At 39.2% G+C, this 20,210-nt stretch overlaps 1 protein-coding gene across 1 annotated transcript in view; it reads left to right on the top strand.

Moving 5' to 3' along the window:
- The window catches only part of PHLPP1 (PH domain and leucine rich repeat protein phosphatase 1), a 135,170-nt gene that overhangs the window by 95,571 nt on the left and 19,389 nt on the right, over window positions 1–20,210 (top strand). The window contains exons 5-10 of the mRNA XM_053956738.1: window positions 3,508–3,654; window positions 4,178–4,408; window positions 6,397–6,599; window positions 8,224–8,284; window positions 10,131–10,226; window positions 14,051–14,206. Coding sequence (XP_053812713.1) covers window positions 3,508–3,654; window positions 4,178–4,408; window positions 6,397–6,599; window positions 8,224–8,284; window positions 10,131–10,226; window positions 14,051–14,206 — 894 coding nt within the window. The remainder of the gene's footprint in view (window positions 1–3,507; window positions 3,655–4,177; window positions 4,409–6,396; window positions 6,600–8,223; window positions 8,285–10,130; window positions 10,227–14,050; window positions 14,207–20,210) is intronic.

Genomic DNA, 20,210 nt, shown 5'->3' with positions numbered 1-20,210 from the left:
TGCTGTGATACAAACTTCTCTTGTTAGACCCTCTCCTTATTTTTCATATGTCAAACTAAAGCCCTTCCTGAAGTGGCAGCTTCAGGATTAAATAAGTGGGCAGTTTTGGGCTCAATTAGGGCAATTAGTGTTCAGTCATATTGCATGTTTAAATCCAAGGGTTGACATGTCAACATCTTGCTCTAGCTTAAAGTAGGGCTATTTTTGTTCAGCAAAGTGAGTGTTTATGTATTGGCCATTACAATAGAAAGCTTAGTAAGCTAACTGAGCTTAGTGTATTGAGAGATGCTGTTCTTCATTCAGGTTGACTTTTACTAAGAGATAATAAAGTCTGGAACCGTGGAAGAAGGACGAAAAGCATATGTATGGACTTGATATGAGGTTATTACAGTGTCATGCATCAAATGAGCAGTGTTGTGCCTTTTTTCTTTCTAGCAATGCCATGTGGGCAGCATTATTGTGTGTGCCTGCTTCTGATAAGAGTAAAGATTTGGATGTGAGAAAACAGCAAAGATGTTGCTCTGTAAAATCTGTTGGAAGCATGATGCTTTGCAAATTCAGCTGCAACAGAAATCTCGAGTCTGTAAAATACTTCTACCTTATTTATATTGATGTGATATACAAGTGATACTGGTGTGACTGACTGTAAATCTGTCTAGATATAAGAAGCGCTGTAAACAATTCAGCAGTTTAAATGTGCAGCGTGGCAGTGCTCCATAGCAGAAGTGCACTGGCATGTTTGTGATGTGGATAGTGTGAAGTAAGTAGCCAAAGATGAGAGGTACACTTAGATCTTAACTTTGAGCAAATGCCCGCTAGTTTGGCTCAGTAATGTTCTCCACTTGACAGAACTCCATGAGAAGAAATATTACTTTAGCGTTTTCTAAATGAACATGTTTGCAATGGGGGAAGAAAATACCTCTTTCCGGCCAGATGTCTTAAATTAGTCTCTTAACTTTAACTAAGACTGTGTGTCTGTCTTTCACCATTTCTGTAAATGTGATTCCACAATGAACTTTCATTTGTGGATTTTTTGATTTACACTTCCATGTGTATTTTGTATGAGTTTATCCAATACTGGATGTACTATTCATCCTCACACACTACATAGACCTGTTAACCAGTTCAGTTTGTGTCCTGAATAGTTAGATTGCTCACCAAAGACTTTTAATAAGCACCGATTACAACATATATTAGAGAAGTAGAGATGTAATCCAGATATGTTGGATAGGGGGAGCTTTTTCCCCCTCCTCCTCTTTGACCTAGGGCAATTATGCACAAGAATGTACACAGAAAACCTTGAAGCTGAACATGACACTGGAGTTACTGTATTTCTTAGCTTCCTTTACCACCTGTTGCCCCAGTCCTCTTTCCTCTGTTAGGTTGATCTTCTGTAATTTTATCTCAAGACTGTGTTCGGGATCTTCTAGTAGATTGTCTAGTGGACAAAAACCCTGAGACTATCATTTTGAGACTACATAGCAGTACAGGTAAAGGCTGTAGTCTTGGTGTGGTTGTTAAATGAGTTAACTCTTCTTTCATGGTTGACTTGAAAATTGGAAAGGTTACATTTTGATGTTTCTCCAGCAGCTGAGTTATTTTTACTTAATCTTCCTGTTTTTACTTTTTTTGTACTTGCCTAAATATTGGGAAAAAATATTGTAAAGGCTTAGAATCCAGAGCTTGGAGCACTCTTGTTTGTATTTGCAACTAACTTTGAGGATGATGTTCCACCACAGAAACACCCCAAATTTCAAGGCAGTATATCTGTGCCCTAAATCTACAGTTATCTTCAAGATAAATGCAGGATTGTGTGTCTCAGTTCTAGATTCAGGATTTTTAAGTCCTTTCTCTCAGTGAAGGTATAGTGTTTAAAAAGGTGCATATTTATTTTTCTGGCTAGCAACCCTTATTAACTTACCCTTGCCTCCTTTTTAATTTACAGTTCTCCCTTTACAGATAGACTAGTCATTGTTTCTGCAGAGTAGCATTTTTCCCCTGCAGCAATAATTTGATTGCAAGATTTCCTTTAGTCTCCATCTAACTTTGTTCCAAACTTTTGCCTCCAGCATGGCACGGGGCATTCAAAATTTGTGGTAACTCTGGCAATGATTTTTCTATTTTTTTTTTCTCCTGGCATCGTTGCACCAAAATACCACTAGAGAGTACAGCATTCCCTTGCTTGCTGCAAGCCTGTGTAAATGCTGTATGTGTTTGCAGCCCGTCTTTGGTGCTCAGCAGCCCTCACTGAAGTATTCACAGCCCTCACAAGGGCACTGCTTATGTTTTCAGTTGAATTTTAGTCAGTGACATGAGTTTGATTCAGGCAATACTGAAGGTGTGTGCCAGTTGATTGCTAGGGATTTTTCAGTCTTGTTATTAAAGCTTTCAGCCTTTTAATGCTTGATGCATTTGCTCTCCATGTTTCCTGGTTGGAGAAGGACAAAGTTGTCTGAGGTAGGAAATGGGCTGATGCAGAGGCTATGGATACACTGGCACATGCTGCTGGAGATTACTTTTATGTGGAACAGCAGCACTCATGGGTGCAGTTTTGCTTACATTGCCAAGTTATATAAAAGTCGGCTCACACAAATAAAGGACTTGATTCTTAATGAAGGGAAAATTAAGTCCAGATAAAATGTTCTGGTATAAGCTTGCCAGAAAAGAAACTTCCTCCCATCTATCGGAATCTGACACAGATCTTTTCATTCATCCTTTTACTTGGCTTTAGGCACACCTCCCAGTGGTTGTCAGGCAACCATAATAATGTTGCTGAACATGCAGGCTGGCTAATTGGATTGTCCCCTTCTTGGGTTTTTTGTTTAAGCGGTTTTGGTCATTTTTAGTAAGGCAAACACATGCAAGTTGGTTTTTTTTGGCTGATGTCATAAACCAAGGGGCTGTAAGAGTTCTGTGATATGTCAAGGACAAAATTTTGCCTCTGTCACTACAGAAGCTATGCTAAATTCTGTTTTAATTCAGCACGTTTCCCACTTGTTTTCCAAACAGTCTATTCTAATGAGAATTTTTGTTTGGAAGGCAAACATGAATGGTCCTGAGCACACAGGTCATCAGCATCACAAAAAAATTAGTATTCAAATAGTCTGAGAATTTCCTGCACCTTGTAACCTGTGTCATAAGGATAGTTTTACTAGCAAAAAGTGGATTTGGGAAAATAGCAATGCTTTAGTACAGGGTAAGATACCACAGAAGTGAAATATATAATAAGGATGGCAAGGGATTTGTTCTTTGTTACTCTCATTGGGAAATGCATTTAATGTATTGTTCAGGACGGTCTGTTTCTCTTTGTCAGCTTAACATGAGTGAACTCTTGTAAGCAGTGTTGAATTTCAGTGTCTGGTAGTTTCCCTGGTTATTCTGAGCATATAAATAAAAATGCATGTGATTTGTATTTACATAATCAAACTTGCCTTATATTAATCATTGCAAGGCAACTTAGTGTGGATTACTTATTTGTTTCCTTTATTTTTTCTTATCTCATTTTAGATTCACCAAATTGAAGAGCCTTAACCTTTCGAATAATAATTTAGGAGACTTCCCATTGGCAGTCTGCAGTATCCCAACCCTGACTGAACTCAACGTGTCCTGCAATGCCCTCAGAAGCATTCCAGCAGTTGTAGGCGAAATGCACAAGCAAGTACTTTCTTAGAACTTTCACATACACAGCCTGACAATAACAAAGGCAACAAGCAGTTTCATGACTCTGCATACTCCTGCTATGAGAAACAGTTTAAACTTACTGGGTTCTGTCAGAGCAGACTGACTTGTAGATCCATATGGAAGTGATTGTGGATGAAGGGAAAGCATGCTTTGTGCCTCAGAGCTCTTCCACTCTCTAGCATTTGACACAAAGGTCACCTTCATGGTGAAGAAAATCTTTTAACCCTTCTTGCTTATGTTCTTCAGCTGTCATACAAATTGTAGTTCTGGAGATAGAACTAACAGCCTACACTTCACAGTTGCCAAAACTTTTAATTATTTGGTGCATATCTTCTGTAGCACATGTTACAGCGTTACTCACTAACATTTTTCTTTCTGCTGCCCTTTTGTATATTGTATGTCACTGCAACTGCAGCAGATTTGTGTGTTTGAAGGAAGGAAATGTGATTTAACAGGTCACTCACTTTCTTCACTCTCCTTTCCCCTCTTCTAATAGCTTGCAGACATTTTTGCTGGATGGCAACTTCCTCCAGTCCCTTCCTGATGAATTGGAGCATATTCATCAACTCAGCTATGTGAGTCTGTCCTTCAATGAGTTCACTGACATTCCTGGAGTGCTGGAGAAGCTGACTGCCATGGATAAGCTCTGTATGTCAGGAAACTGTATAGATACCCTGAACCTACAGGTGTTAAAAAGGATGCCTCATATCAAGCATGTGGATCTAAGGTAGGTATTAAGAAAAAGGGAAGAATGAGTGAGTCTAAATTATTTGTGTTGAAATGGCTGCTCCTTGGCTGTCAGAATTGCCTCTGGGTATAAATCTCTTGTGTTTGTCCACTGAACCATGTTTCTGGTGGTGTTATGTAACTGCCAGTACTTGCCGTGACTTAGCCGTGACTCTTCTTTGAGGAAGTTGGAGCATTTAGGGGGAATAGGTAGAAAAATTAGTGTTAGGGGAAATGAATGTTTGCACCAAAGGATCAAACAAAACAGAGCCTGGGCCACTTGTGATTCCTGCAGTTTGTGTTGCTGCAGTATTAATACAATAGACATGATAGTCCCTGGCCCAAAAAACTTCTATCTGAAATGTTACAGATTTGTGAGGTGAAGAAAAGGGCATTGAAGATGAAAGGGCAAAAATAGATATTTTAATATTTCCTGGTGTGTTAAAAGGCCTTGTCCACAATGAGTAATGTTATTTTATTGATACCCTCAGAGGCGTCCAAAGAGATCCTTATTACAAATGGCTCTAGTATGAGGTGGTTCTCTATTGTTATGGTCTTTGGGGAAGACAAATTCTGCAATCAGCTGGTCAAGGCTCAATTCAGAGCCTGGACCATGAGGTCCATATAACTTTGAATTTTGGAACCACATAGTTAAGCTAAAGTAAGATAAAACTTTACTGCCATGTAGCTGTCAGACTTTACAGTCTAGCAAGGGCCAGCATAAGTTTAGTTGGAATAGGCAGGTGAATTCTGAGGTGTTTCTGGTAGGGTTAAAATATGTCTGTGTTTGTACATATGTTAAAAGCAAATAAATTTGCCTCAGAGAAGGGATCTTGTGGCTGACCTGGCCATGAGTTCCAGTGGTACAGTTCCAGCCCTCTCATTGTCTGCTGCATCCTTGCTGCACCTAGCAGTGAATAGTGGTTCTTTGTGGCGCTAACTGAAATAGTAAACATTGTACTTGCTGTACAATGAAGTGCTTTGCTTCAGTGAAATCACAAAGAAGCACTGCTTGCAAATTGAAAATAGAAGAGGTAAGGTGGTGTTGGATGGGACATACTACCCTTATTCTTCTAACTGGAAGATGTAGCTACTCTAAAACCACAACTGTTAGACAGAGGGCAATGCTTGGAAAGCAGAAGAAACAGGAGAACTGCAAGTATTTGTCATCTGCTGTAGGGAGGGCTCAGCTGGCTTAGTGGGCCAGCAGAAGTTACTGTACTGGTTTTAGTGTTCTGCTCAGAGCTGGGAATTTGAAACTGATCTCTTTGGAGTGCCCTGCAGTCTTAAACTTTATGGGGTTATAGACAATCTCATTCAGTTACAACTTCTGGGGAAGTTGCTGAGTGTTAACAATATCAATGCACTGCAGTGAAGATGTGTAAAACCCGTCTTCTTTATCTGTCAGACCCAGTCTTGGATTTTTGCTTTGTTTTCTTTCAACACCCATTTTCAGGTCTCTGAATTTGCTTGCTGTGAAACATGGAGAGGCGAGAAGCAAATATATGGTAATTCATAAGTCTCAATTTGGCCTTTCAATAAGGCAAGGGTCTCCAATACATGCTGGTTACTTGTATGTGCTGGATTTTTCCAGCAGATGATAGGCCAGCAAGAACTGTAGAGGTTTTATTCTTTTCCAAACTATTGTCACAAATAACAGCCAGATCATCTTTTATTTCTATAGGCACAGTAACAATAATACTTAGCTTCTTGCAGAGCTTTTCATCAGTAGTTTTCAAAGTAGTTTAGAAAGGAGCTTGGTGTCATCATTCCTTTGTCATGATAGATAAAGCTACAGAGCATAGCAATCCTGCTTTTCAAAGGATTAAAACTATAACATAAGGGGAAAATACTAAAAATCAACCTTGATCAGAACCTGAGAGCGTGCTAGCTTAATCCAGTGCAGATGATTGACTGTAGAGCGAGCAATGATTTTTCAGCAGGAGCCTGCCTTATAACTACACCTAATCTCCTTTTTTTGTTTGCAAGATTGAATTCAATTAGGAGATTGGAGGCTGATGAAATAGATTTTCTGCATCATGTGACCCAACTGGATCTGCGAGACAACAAACTTGGGGAGCTGGATGCAACAATTTTTAACAATGTGGAAGTGTTGCACTGTGAACGGAATCAGCTGGTGACCCTCAAAATCAGCGGCTACTTTCTCAAAGCTCTGTATGCTTCCTGCAATGGTGAGTGCATTTTCAGGGCAGCTGTGGTATTGTAATTGTACCTGGTTCTCTGTGAGATGCTTGTGGAATCTAGTGCACACAATCAGGAGGTTCTTGACACAGTCCTAGATAAAAGGGTTTCACACGTGCTGTGTAATGCTACTGGCAGTTCTGAGCTTCGGAAGTGTCTTCCAAATAATAACACAATTTGGAGGTCTAAGAATTGTGAAAATCTTAGAAATTCTTCTCTGTGTCAGTAAGGAGGGTCCTTGAATTTGTCACATGTTTTGGTTGCATTGATGTGTTGCTCTACTAAAAGCAGTAAGGAATTTACAGCTTTTCTCTGCACTGAGAAAGTTTGAACAAGTGGCCATTTGGGAGACAAACCAAAACGATAAATCTTTGCTTCTCCCTCTAGCTGGTTACCCTTTCCAGAAGGCTGTGAAATTCATAATGGTAACTTCATTTGCTCATATTTGATAATAAAAATAATGCAGCCTTCTTCAGTTGCGTAACTGTGTCTCTGTGTTTCATGAACAGGATCTGTTTGATCTGTCTCTGGAAACTGCTATTACTTAAAATACTCAGTTTGCACCATGATTTTTATCATTTGGAGTAGTTCAGTGTGGAATAAAGAAAATGCAAAGTAGGAGAACTGTGCATTTGATGAGCAGTCTGAACTGCCTTTAAAAGGCTGTCATCTTAGCAATATCTAAGCTTGCACCTTCATTAAGTATTCATGCCGGGATCTTTGTAGCTGAGAAAAGTTAACATAATCCGAGCATGTGCTGTTCAATGTGGGCTGAGAATCTAAGTCAATCCATGTCTTGCAACCAACTGCCTATTTGGTCTTGCTGTTCTTCCTGGCTTGTCCTCTCATTACCCTCAGCTGCCTTGTTTTCATCTCATTTTCCAAAGAAACTGCTTGTTAGAGTTACACTTTAGTTGATTTTTCTGTAGTTTTAAATAAATGTCTGTTTGGGTTATGGGTTTTTTTAAACTTAACACTAAGCACTAGCTACCTGAAACCTTAGGATATAAACTATATTTTGATTGCTTCAATAATAACATTACTAGCTGTAGTTGTGTTACAAAAGATCTGTAAGGCTGCCTGCAACTGGGAACTCCACAGGCATGCCAAGGCTTATGTAATGTGTTGACAAATACTCGGGATCTTGCGATTCCCTAAAGGACTCTGGTATTCTGTAACTTGCTGTTCCAGAGTGGGGAGGTTCCCTTCCCATGCTTATATCTCAAGTCACCAGTGAAAAAAAAGTAGAGCAGTTTTGTGACTGACTTTTCTGGGCAGAGGGCGGTGGAGGTGAAATTACAGCTCTTGTGACAGAAATGTTAAAAATGAGAATTTGCCATGAAACTTTAAAAATGCTCCAGTTTCTTGTCCCTGTTCAGTTATACAGTGTCAGTCATAGCAAGTACAATGTAACATAGCAAATGCACTAAGACATAATAAAGAAACAGGACTCACAAGGGGTTCACAAAGGTCCAGATCTTCAGAAATTTTTTTAGGTTATTGATGTGGTCTGAAATCTCTGGGTGTTAGGTCTTAAAATAGTTCTTATGGAACAGTCATTTAAGTGCAAATTTTTATCACCACTTTTCTTGTTATATATATTTTTTCCCCTAGAACTTGTGCACCTTGATGTGTATCCAGTTCCTAATTGCCTGGCTTATATGGATATTTCTAGGTAAGAATATGTTTTTTCTTGGACCTGTAAAATATAAATCAAAGAGACGTATGGAACGATGATGTTCACTGTCATCTCGCTAAGTGGGAATGGGGGTAGAAATTGGACCTTGGGATAAGAAAAGACAAATTTTCAGAGTTAGAGGATGCTTTTTTCCTGCTGGTCAGTTCTTTCCTGTTTCCTTTTTATAGATTTACTTTTTTTTTAATTACTGCCCAAATCAAAATTTCTATTTATTTATAGTTAAAAGAGTTTCCATGATTTGAAGATTTCCTGTCTATGGAGTTAGAACAAGATGATTCAAACGCACACCAATCAGACTTGTTCAGAAGTAACTTTCTGGATATGTCTGCATCGTAAGCCCAGCGTAGGTGATGGTTTGATAGTTTACTCATCAGTTTGGCAGCTCCTGCAGTTCCTCATAGTTCTCTGCAGCCCTGGCTGCTGCAGGGATGTCTGCAGTTGCCATTTGAATGCATACATAAATTTCACCTTAATGAAGGAAGTGGGATAAGGGAGGAAATGGAAAAGGGGGGTGTTTTAGTTTGTTTTACAGTTCCAGGAATGAATTAGGAAAACATTTATACATGTGCTTAATGGCTGTCTTATTTAAGAAATTACTCATCTGCATTTAAAGTGATAATCTCATTCATTAAAAAACCTGTGTTAAGCACTCATGCTATTGAGGGTGATCATAACAATTAGTGAGCCACCTGGGCTAGCGGCCATCAACTTGGAAGTTTCATCAGCCCTCAGTTACTCACATTGTCCTAAATGTAACACACTGGTGTGACTAAATAAGTGATTTATTGAAAAGCAATATTTGAAAAGCCGTGTCTTCCATTTATTTGTTAATTAAATTGGTGCAGAATGCATGATTTTGATCACAAAGCCCTTTTTGTGCTTCATTGCAGTGATGGCATTGTAACTAAATGGGTAGGGTGTCCTTAGCTTTTTGGCTCTCTTGGAATTTGGGAAATCTATTTGAGATCAGAAAGGAAGCTATCTGAGAAGAGGAGTTAGGTTACCATTGCATATTTTGATTGAAGACTATTGCAGGAATAAACTGAAGGATATGAGTACAAAATTGATTTATATTCATGCTTCATAAGCATCCTATTCCTGAATTTCAGGTCTGCAAGTGCCTGACTATTATTTGATGCCCAGTTTGCATCTGTGAATGCATTTGCACACAGTCTCCTCCATGTATCTTGTGCTGCTAATTTTTGTCTTTAAGACAGGATGCAGGAGTGCCCCACAGTGCCTATTTGCATGTTTTTGGTGCAGTATTTGGAAAACCTTGCCTTCAAGACATTAGTTTCCAGAAGGGTTAGTTTCTGTGAAGATAAATGCAAGAAAAGCAAAACAGTTGGCTTGAAAGATACGCACAAAAAATTTTTTGCTTTGTTCAGTGAGATAGCAAAAAAATGGTAGAGTGGATTTCATTGTATTTGAGTGATTGAAGAGATATTTCAACTGTGTAAGGTGTGAATATCTTCTAAGGAGCATCTCAGAAATTTTCTTCTCCATGGAGATATTTCAGCTTTGGTACTCTAATACTCTTAATACTCCCCTGGTAATTTGGAAGCTTTTTTCTTTCCATTTTCTTAGTGACTGCACATGTAGGAAAATAACACTGCTGTTAGCTTTCTTGCCCCCTCACTCAGGACCTGACGGCACTGGTAATGCCCTTGCAGAAGGACAGATGATACAATCTCACAGGCATCATGCTATGTAGCAGATTTGTTTCCTGCAGGTATCTGTATCCCTCTTGAGGCTGTATTCTTAATAGCCTTTACATCTCAATTATAATTTAGTTCCAGCTCTTTGTGTTCTTTGTTCATAGAAATCACCTGGAGAACCTGCCTGAGTGGGTGTGTGACAGCAGGAAACTGGAAGTGTTGGATGTTGGCCACAATCAGATACGTGAGCTGCCTGCCCGGTAAGTCATGCAGACCAGTTCCACAATGGGGAATAGGATAAACAACTAAAAAATAATTGCTGACTCAGTGTTTAGCTTGTTCCAGGGACTGTCAGGGCTGTTTTATCTTCTGTTTGATATTATTTTTACCTTGTGGGGTGTCATCATGCCTCGAGCTTCCATCCAGCCTTTCTTCTTTTACTTTCATGCAGAGAAAGTAGTGCCTTTGAACTTTGAAGCTGTTCATGTGGCTGTTCAGGCAGGAAAGCCCTTCATTTTTAATACTGAATATTAAATATTTACAGCCAAAATTTTACATGACAGTTTAGAAATCCAGCACTTGTAATTTAGTTTCAGTGATGCTTGGAGACTCCAGTTCACAGCCCTGTTTGAGTGAAAAAGGGTTTCAAGAAAGGGAAAGCCTCAGCAAGCAAGTAAACTCCTGCAAGAGGATCAATTGCCTTCACTGCCAAAATGATCTCTTTTCTAGAAGTCTAAACTTAAAATCGATAAATATAAATGATAGAAAAGAAGTCAAGAGGAAGCAAAATAGGAGTTGAGTTTAAATAATAAATAAGTCTTGCTATTATTTGTTCTAGAGAGAGCTGTCTGTACCAGGTGAGTTATACTGCTTAGGTAGTGATGTTGGGGATTTTTAAATTCCTGCCCTCACTAGAAGTTGTTCTGTACAGTTTGAAAGAGATGTTGTGAAAGATAATGATGTATCATGAGCTACTAAATCACAGAATAAGCTGAGTTGGAAGGGACTCACAAGGATCATCAAGTACAAATATTTTCCTTAAGGAGCTGTACAGCACAGAAAAGCATCAGAAACCAAGAATGATAGTTTTTTCTGGGCCAGGTGAATGTGTAAGATGGTGCAAACTTGTCCATCTTAGTGTCAGAAATGGGAAGAGAATAGATTTCAAAAATATGGGCAGAAGAGGCTGTGAGGAGATTTACCAAGCAAACTAGCAGGTTTATGTGCAGACTATTAATCCCTCTGTTTTTTCATGCACACACACACACACACACAAAATGAAGCTGTGCCTACTCAGAAGGTGAAGGTGCAAAAGTTCATTTTTCTTTCATTTGCACTTCATAACAGCCAGGACTTTCAAGGCATACCGGATATCACTGGGAGATTAATGATTAGCTGAAATTAGGTACAGTCAACATCCCACTTGTCTCTCCTGCCATCTTATCATTAACCCCAGGAAATAGCTTATCTTTGAAAGTTCTTCTTTGTAGTATATGTCTAGATAGCTTAGCTCCTAATAAGTCAGTTCAGTTTTTGGGTCCTGTTCCGTTCAAGAGTCAGGCTTTGAATATCTGTTAAACTTTAGGGGAAGTTAGTGTCTAGACTCAAATGCAAATGGCTCAACATGCCTAAGTATCAAGTAAATGCAAGTAAAAGCTCAGTGAGTGTGTTCAGGTGCACTGCTGTGTGCTTTTTCTTCTACATAGAATAGCATTCTGAAAACCTGTGAACTGAATCAGCAGGGCTCTCCTAGGAGGCTGCTTGTGACACTTAAACACAAATGTTCAAGCCTTGAGTGACCAGCATATTCCTGGTAGGGTGAAGACTGCATTTGATCTAAACAAACTACACTTGATGCTGTGTGTTTGCCTCTTGAAACAGAAAAATAGTCCTTGAAAACAAAGAGTTGAAGCAGTTGAGATGGAGGTTTCTGTACTATCATTTGTCTCAATTAAGGAAAAAGGGGAAATGTCACCTGGACTGTAATGCAACTGTTCTAGCTTTAAAAGTACCGAAAAATAACAAAAAAGGTAGTTGGTGTTAGCTATGCAGGACAAATTCATAAAAATCATGCTGCCAAAGAGAAAGGAAATGCTTCAATTAGGAGTTGCCAAAATGATTTTGTTGCCATCAGTGAATAGATGTTTGTATGTGTTTTTGTTCCTTTTTGCCTGTTTTTTTTAAAGATCTATCTGTATTCAACATTGTGTTCTCTAGAAGAGTTGTTTAGTAAAGGAATTGGTAGAATGCTTACATCAAACCATGTTTTCTGTGAAGATGCTGATGATGAATGACATGCTTGTCCTTAGGATTTATTGATTTCACCAAAACTTCCAGTGAGAACTGGGCAAGCAGGGAAGCTTCCCATATGGAAGAGCAGTCCCAGCATCCTGGTTACCCACCCAGCTTGAGAACTAGGCATCCCAGGCTCATTAGGAGCTTGTTTAGTTAAATGCTCTTCAACCTTTTTTCAGCCACCCCAGGTCCTTCAGTGCTTGTGTGACTTGAAATATAAGAGAAAGTAAACTTAAAAAAAAAAAAAAAAACAAAACCCAACCAAAATTCCCCCAAGATTTACTAAGTTCTTCTGAATTATGGAAAGAGAAAATCTGAGGATTTTAGCACAATTTCAACTTTTTTTTTAAATTTTAAAATGGTGCTGCCCCCACCCATCCCCAAAAAAACTCCAAGGGAATTGTTTTTTTTTTTGCTGTCAACAAGTTCCATTTTCTACCCTAATATTTGGTGTTGACAGTATTAGCCAGTCTCAAAAAATAGAATACAAAGGCAAATCCATAACTGAGAGATTTCTGAGTAAAAATAGAACAAACCAAAAACGGTTAAATAATGAATACATAATAGATAGGGTTATCACTTTGGTAAGTCTTTTCACTCTGTGTTGAGCCTTCTGGAATGATAGGGCTGGCTGTTGACTTGTATCCATGGTCATATCTTAGACAATCCAGCCAAATGAGATAACTGCTAACACTGGCACGCAGATGCTGAGAGTGACGGTATCTGTCAAGGGGAAAATACTCAGCGTACTTGATTGATGATTTTGGCGCAATAATCCCATGACCTGGTGCACTGTAGGGAAGGGGCTGGGAGGCTCATTATGTGTATTTGGGTCATTGTGACAGAGGGAAGAAGATTTTTGCTTTAATGCTGAATAATTCGAGAGTATTTGATTGAAGCAGGTCAGCATGTTGCATGGGCTTGCCAGATTAAACAGTACAGTAGCAGGCATGTAAGACAGATATAAGACATGTGGCAGATGAAGAATAATCTTTTTTTCTTAATTTGCTGAAAGTGGTTTCTGTTCAAAATTGAGAATTGCTCTATTTTTGATTTCTTTAGGTGCATGCCCTCATTCCTTTGTTTATCCTGTGAATTTAAGCTATACTGTTTGATCAAAACAGCTATTTTTCTCTTTATGTTGCCCTCTGGGGAGAAGGAGGGGTCCCCTTCTCCCCAGCCCCACAAAAAATGGAGCGGAGGGGGTGGGACTCCAGGTCGTCTATTGCTTGTAAAAACTCAAGAAAATAAAGCCGATTAGATAAATTTCATTTGCTGTAGAACTGGAAAGGAGGCTTTATGTAAGTCTGGTATTAACAGAAAAGAAAAATCGTGGGGGTGGGGAATTGCATTGGATTATGAGTCAGCACATGATGAGTACAGCACTATAAAGCTTGTAGGGTGACTGGTGATTTCACCCTCGCTTCTGAAGTGCTTGCATTAGCTAGGGGGATCCCACATGTGCAGATTTCTGCAGCCTTTGTTAGCAATTACCTCCTTCACTGTTGTGTTTCTGTATTCATGTTTTATACAGTGCCATAAAATAACCTTTTGTCACTACTTTCACTCCTGAATCATCTGTGAACCTCCTTCCCTGTCTCTGAAAACCTTTTGAAGAAGTTGGTGTAGAGTGGGAAGACATTCTTGGATCTGTGCGTAATTAATACCATGTCTGCTAATCAGTTGGCTGAATCACTTTCTTGTAATGAGCCATGATACCATATTTAAATTATCAAAGGAACTCTTCAGTTTCAATTTTTCATTTTTGGTGTTTTTTATTTCTCTTAAGGTTGTTTTACAATAGTAGCTTGCGGAAGCTGCTGGCGGGACATAATGTGTTAGGAAGGCTCCCAGATCGGCTCGAGCGAACGCAGGTGGAGGTCCTGGACGTGCAGCACAACCAGCTCCTGGAACTGCCATCTAACCTGCTTTTGAAAGCAGACAGGTGAAATTATAAAGGAATTTAATCCTTTTGACTTGCATGTGATGGACCTTGCTTGGCCTGTTACTTCCTGGTTCAAAGGGTAATCTGAGGTTCCCCTTATTTGAAAGTTGCCAAGCCGTGTGTGGTAAGAACAGATGTCTGCCCAACTCACCAAAGCACATTCTTTTTATTCTGGTTTTGTTTCCTTATATGGTTGCTGCTTTTTTCCCACCAAGCTCCTGCTGAACACCTACTTCTTGAAATCTAGCTGTAGAGTTAACATGCTATTTTCTACTACATATACTGAAATGGTTTAGAGGCAGTTTCTTTAAATACATATTTCTTAGGCTTATTTGATGGAGTGTGAAAGCTTTTTTTTCCCCCCGTCAGTCAGAGGCTAGAACTTATTTATACCTGTCAAACAAAACAAAATCTATGCATAAGGCTGTCAGAATAATTCAATTATTCCCCTGTCCCTATTTTTTTATTTTTTCTATGCTTTTTAAATGTTTGTCACTAATTTAGCTGGTGTCACCACTTGATCTTCTTTCTGGATTCTTATTTTTATGCTGCTATTTCTTTAGTATCAGAGTTTTCAAGGTTTTGGCTTTTTTTCTGAATATGAACATATCCTTCAAGTGACTGTGATTGAAATACAGGAGGTCGGTAGCATCATCTGGGGATGGTGCATGGGCTGGCCCCACTTGGTGTCAGCATTCCTTGCACTTCTTCACTTCCACATATAGTCATGGGATTTCTGAGTGCTCAATGCATGCATAATTTAACAGACAGTGAGACTGTGTGCTGTGGGGTTTTATTTCTGATCCTAGCTGTGACAAAAGGAATGCAAAGCTCCTGGCTTTCTTGAGAGGTGCAGAAGCAAAAAGAGGTGGTGATCTTGCTGGCAGAGCTCCTTTCCCAATTAAGAGTATTGCAAAACCCCTCCTTTTATACTGTTAATTCTGTCATGAGCATCTAGTTAAATTTCCTGGGATTGACTTGGAGAATTAGATTGGTGGTTGAGATGTTTTCTAAATAAGCTCTATAACTCTTGAATGTGTTAACGTGGAAAGAAAAGAAACCTTTTAAGTAATTTTCAGAGAGCTCCTGGTATTTTGAAAGCAATGAGAGAAATAACTTTGCAAAATTTGTATTAAAAACAGGTTGTAGCTCTGGGATGTAGTGTACCACAATTTTGGCAGAGAGAGAACCTGATTTTTTTTTTTTTTGTACTGCAGCTCGTCTGTAGGCAGGGTTAGGTTTTTTCTGGTTGTGTTTGTTTATTTTTGTATATGCTTTTTGTTTTTGTTTTGTTTGTTTGCTTTTGTGATGCCAGAATGAAAAACTACAAGGCTAAAACCAGGACTGGGGATAGATTCCCAGAAGTTTACTAGGAATATGCTGAAAAGAGGTAGAATTAAAGAATACTTTGAATAACAGTATTAAGTGGCTGATTCAGGCTTGAGGAATTTTTTCCCCTCTGCAGCTTTTGAGCAGTATAGGGCTGGTGTTTTCAAAGTCTTTTACAGGTCTTAACAAAGGCAAGCACCATCACAGGAGATAAACAGAGCTAACCCATTCTGACCTCTCATCACTAATGCAGCCTCCCTTACCTGTGATGATAGTAGAAGTAGATACCCAACCCAGGTTGGCTTGGGTAGTGTTTTCCCTGTTGATCCCTACCCTTTAACTTGGTTTAAGATGGTATGGCTTGTCCATGCTGGTTCTCCTATGACTGCTGCAAAAGTGAGAACTCTGAAGGAAAACAGCAGAACAGGTCAATATATTAGTGTACAACGTCAGAGTTTTAAGTTTGGAATTTCCTACATAAAACTTCTTTCCTTTTGTTTTCAAATGGTTGCATCTATCAGCAGCTAAGTGTCAACAGAAATGTGTCTGGAAAGGCATTCAGGAGATTGTTTTGCTTTTAAAAAGGTAAAATGCTTCTCTTCTCCAAGCATTGCCTGGGAAGCACAATCTGTACTGCCAGACGTGCCAAGAGAACTGGTTCTCCTGAGTGGTGTGCCATGGTCTCTACCCAGCATGTAATACTGGACAAATCACTTTACCTTACAGTACCTTTATCATTGCATAAAATGACTTGCCTTTTACAGCCTTGAAAAGATTTGGGTTTGTTTTGGTTTGGTTCTTTTTGAAAGGTACTCAGGTCTGTGCAACTGACAGATGATATCTTGTCTGGATATGAAGTCTCATGCCGTGAATTATAAACGCTTTCTCTTTCTCAATCCTGAATATTTGACAAAGTGGGTGTGAAGTGCCTTGGGCAAACTTCAGCACAAGCACTGGTGGGCTTTGACATCTAGAAATCTGAGGAAGGAAAGGAAATCGGTGCACTGGTGCACAAAGAGAGAATATCACTTTCACCAAAAAAAAAAACCCAACCAAGCCCCAAATACTGAAAAATCTCAGTTCTCTTCGTAGAAGAATCTATAAACATTGATTTTCTGCCTTAATCCTTCAAAAAACAATGAAAAGGTGTAATTTCCTGCTGAAGAGTATAATTTGGGATATTTTGTTGGTCTGCTTTTTAATTAATTTTCTATTTTAATCTGTTAGTCAAGGAGAAATTGAGGACTAGCCTATGACACATCTCTCTGACCGAGACAGAACTTGGTTCTGTTTATTGCACTGAAAGTATGCACATCTTGATCGTGTTAGCAAGGATTTCTCTTGTGGGGTGGGGATTTTCTTGGCAAGATCAGTCCTACAGAGGCAACCAGATAATCTCTTCATTTCTCATTACCATATGCTGGAAAAACAGAGAATTCATGCAAGTGCTGCAGCTGATGGAGAAAACTCCTGAACCTTTTTTTGTGCACCTACATTCCTTAAGCCTTACATTTCTATCCTCTGCTGCATCTGTTGTGATGCCTTTTCCACTGTCAGATTCTTGTACAGACCTTTACTGCCTTCCTTGAGCAGCTTGCCGGCAAACTACCATTTAATGGCATGAAAACTGTTGCACCGAGTGCTCTCCAGATGAGATGAATGAGTCTTCAAGAGCTTTAGCTGGGCACAGTAGAAAAGCAGTGACAGTGGTCAGGGCAGGGTTAAAAATGGGGAAGCACAGTGGTAAGATGGGCAAGGGTTTGTCTCTTGCCTAATCCTTTCCAGTTAGAATGAATGCTTTCAGTGTCAACCCTTAAAACAGCCATCAGACTTTCTTAAAGCATTTGTGTAGTGAAGATCTGTAGCTGTGATGTGCACAGCTTAAACCTTGGGCTTTGTTTGTCTGGTAGTGGCCAGCTGTGGTGGTTAAGCCAATGTCAGCTATTCAGAGCTTGTCTAGACTCTGTCTGTGTGATTTTTGTTTTCAGCTTTGTTCAGCTGTTCTTACCTCATTTGATTTTCTGTTTGTTTTGAATTTATTTTATTTGTTTTGGTGGGTTTGGGTTTTGCTGGGGTTCTGGAAGGTGACCCAGTTAAATTTTCTCTTGTTTGATATTTGCCATTTCCACCCACTGTGGCTGCTTCTTTGTGATGCAAGGATTCAGTCCTATCCTGGATGCAGGGGAAGTGTGAGGGAGGAAACCAAATCAAATGAATGCCAAGTGCTGTTTGAGTGTTTGATGCACATGCCTGTGTTGCAGAAATGCATAGCCACATTTGTCTCCTTGTTGCTAGGTTAAGGATTGCAAGCAGGTACTTTAGAAACGGGGGAAATCCCAGTTTATAAAATAGCTAAAGATAGGTTGGAAAGTAAGAGCTGAGGAGAGAGCAGCAGTTAAGTGGTTTTTCTGGCAGTCCATCAACAGGAAGGGGATTCACTTGAATGTTTCCGTCTTTTAATTTATTTTATTCATTTTTTACAGAAGAAATACTCTCTTCTGCACAGGCTGGCAGAGCAGCTTTGATTTTTTCCCTCTTTTTTTTTTCCCCTAGACATGCTTAGCTTACAGGATTCTTCCTCATACACCTGCTACCACATCCATAAATTATTTTAGTCTTAGGCAATCAGAAATTGAGGGCATGTCTCTGCAGAGGGCACTGAAGAAGAAATTTTGTATTTTGATTGCTCTGTACTGATGGAGATCTTAGGGCATAGGCCAAACTGGAGATCTTGATTTCTCTGCATATTCTCTTTTTGCAACTGCAGTGCTCTTTCCAACTCTTATCAGTACTTTCAAGCTAAACACAGTGGTTTTGATTTGTTGCTGCTTCGCCAAAGAATGCCGTTGTCTGTGTTTCTCTTTTAGTGTCAAACATTTCTAAGCTTTTTGGAGAACGTACATTTTTTTCAGTGATGGCTGTGTCTTGCCCAGCAAGGCAAATTTGTCAAACTGCCTCAGAAAATGGTGAGGAATTCAGAGGTGCTGTGTTCTCCCAATTGTCTCTATTCAGCTTTTGTGTGTGCTAGAGGTAGGCATTGGTAGGCAAAGTTCAAACCTTTTGCAGCTTTATATAGAAGATATTCTTCCTCTGCTTTTAGAAATTCAAACTGAGATGGAAACTTCTGGGTATGAATAGAGAATGGATATGACTGCATACTAGGTGGTTTTAGTTGAATTAAATCCATACCCTTGTTTCTAGCCTATTCTTTGGGACAGTTCTTTTTCTTATTTTTGTCTTTTGGAGAACTTAAGTCCAGCAAGGGACTTAATACCCCAAAAAACCAAAGGTAACTTATTCCAGCCAGAGATCACTGTTTGTGTTATTATTCCAGAGGAGAATATTCACCTCGTCAAAGCTGCAGAATTCAGACATCTCCCTTGCCAGCACCTTCATTTCTTTCATGTACTACACACTTTTAGTACTTGTTAATTCATGCTTTCCTGGTTGTATTGTTCTCTGGTATGTGTGCAGGCTGCTGAATTCAGGCCTTTGTAGTGATGCTGTAGCTTTTTTTCATGAGTTTGTGGTGTAGTGTGTGGGTGGAATTGGAAAGGGGAAACAATTAATTTTGGACTGAGCTTTAATACTTGACATTCTGCTTCCATCTGATAAGCAGAATGAGTGGGAAATCTTCAAGGAACATGAATCAGTTTAAGTCCATGCACAAGAGAGATGGGAACAGTTGTGCCCAAGTAAATTCCACTCCTCTGGAGGGCATTTATAAGATGTGCCTTCTAAGGTAGCAGCTGACACGTTGCACAAGGATGAAGAAATAGGGGAGTGGAAATAACCTGGAGGAGGACTTCTGTGTTAAATCAGTGTGAGGGAAAACCTGATGGGCAACTACAGTTTTCGGTTTTGCTGGGTTTTTTTGGATGTTGGGTTTTTGTTCTGGGCATGTTGAAGTTTTGTTCTGGGGTTTCTTTGAGTTGGTTGTGGTTTTTTTTTTTTTTTAACATAAAATGATAGTACAGAATTGACAAATCTTTGGTACTAGCAATCTGATGGTTCAATCTGTTCTCTACCCAAAATATAGTGTCCCTATTCTATGTCATTTTTATTTTTAAATCTAGACAATATCTTGAAAGAATTATTATATCAGAATGTTTTTTTGCCATTTTAATGTAACAGCTGGTCTAAACATGTAAGCAAGCAACACACTCATTTCCAAAAGCTGATTTAATTCTAATTATGTCATCTGGAGACAGAGATGAGTATGTGACTGTTCTGACTCTGACCATCAGTTGTCTTAAGATGAGACACTCTGCTACCACAGGGTTACTGTTCTAAGCTGTTGGCAAGACTTTTGCTAGTCACCTAAACTTTATTCACAACAAGGCAGTAGCCTGTAGGTTAGGATGATGGGAATTTATTTCCAGTGTCATTGTATCACTCACTCCCTGGAAGATTTAGCAAAAGATCAGGGTGAGGGGAATGGTATGTGTGTGCAGAGCATCAACTCTCCTCTCTCCCTTCCTCATTAGAAAATACATGCATCAAAACTTATTTCTCACAGGAGCACACAGATTCCACTCACTTTTATTACCAGTGAGGGAACAAATTGGAATATCTTGTTACATTTCACCAATGCTGAAAGTTTATTAAAAACAAAAGAATTATTAATTTTTTCTTTTTAATTTAAAATGGCTACAGTATAGTACACTGTATCAAT

This window comes from Vidua chalybeata, chromosome 1, assembly GCF_026979565.1.
Source record: "Vidua chalybeata isolate OUT-0048 chromosome 1, bVidCha1 merged haplotype, whole genome shotgun sequence".
Classification (NCBI taxonomy): Eukaryota; Metazoa; Chordata; class Aves; order Passeriformes; family Viduidae; genus Vidua; species Vidua chalybeata.
Note: the sequence above shows the minus strand (reverse complement) of the source record. Positions and strands in the feature narration are given on the sequence as shown.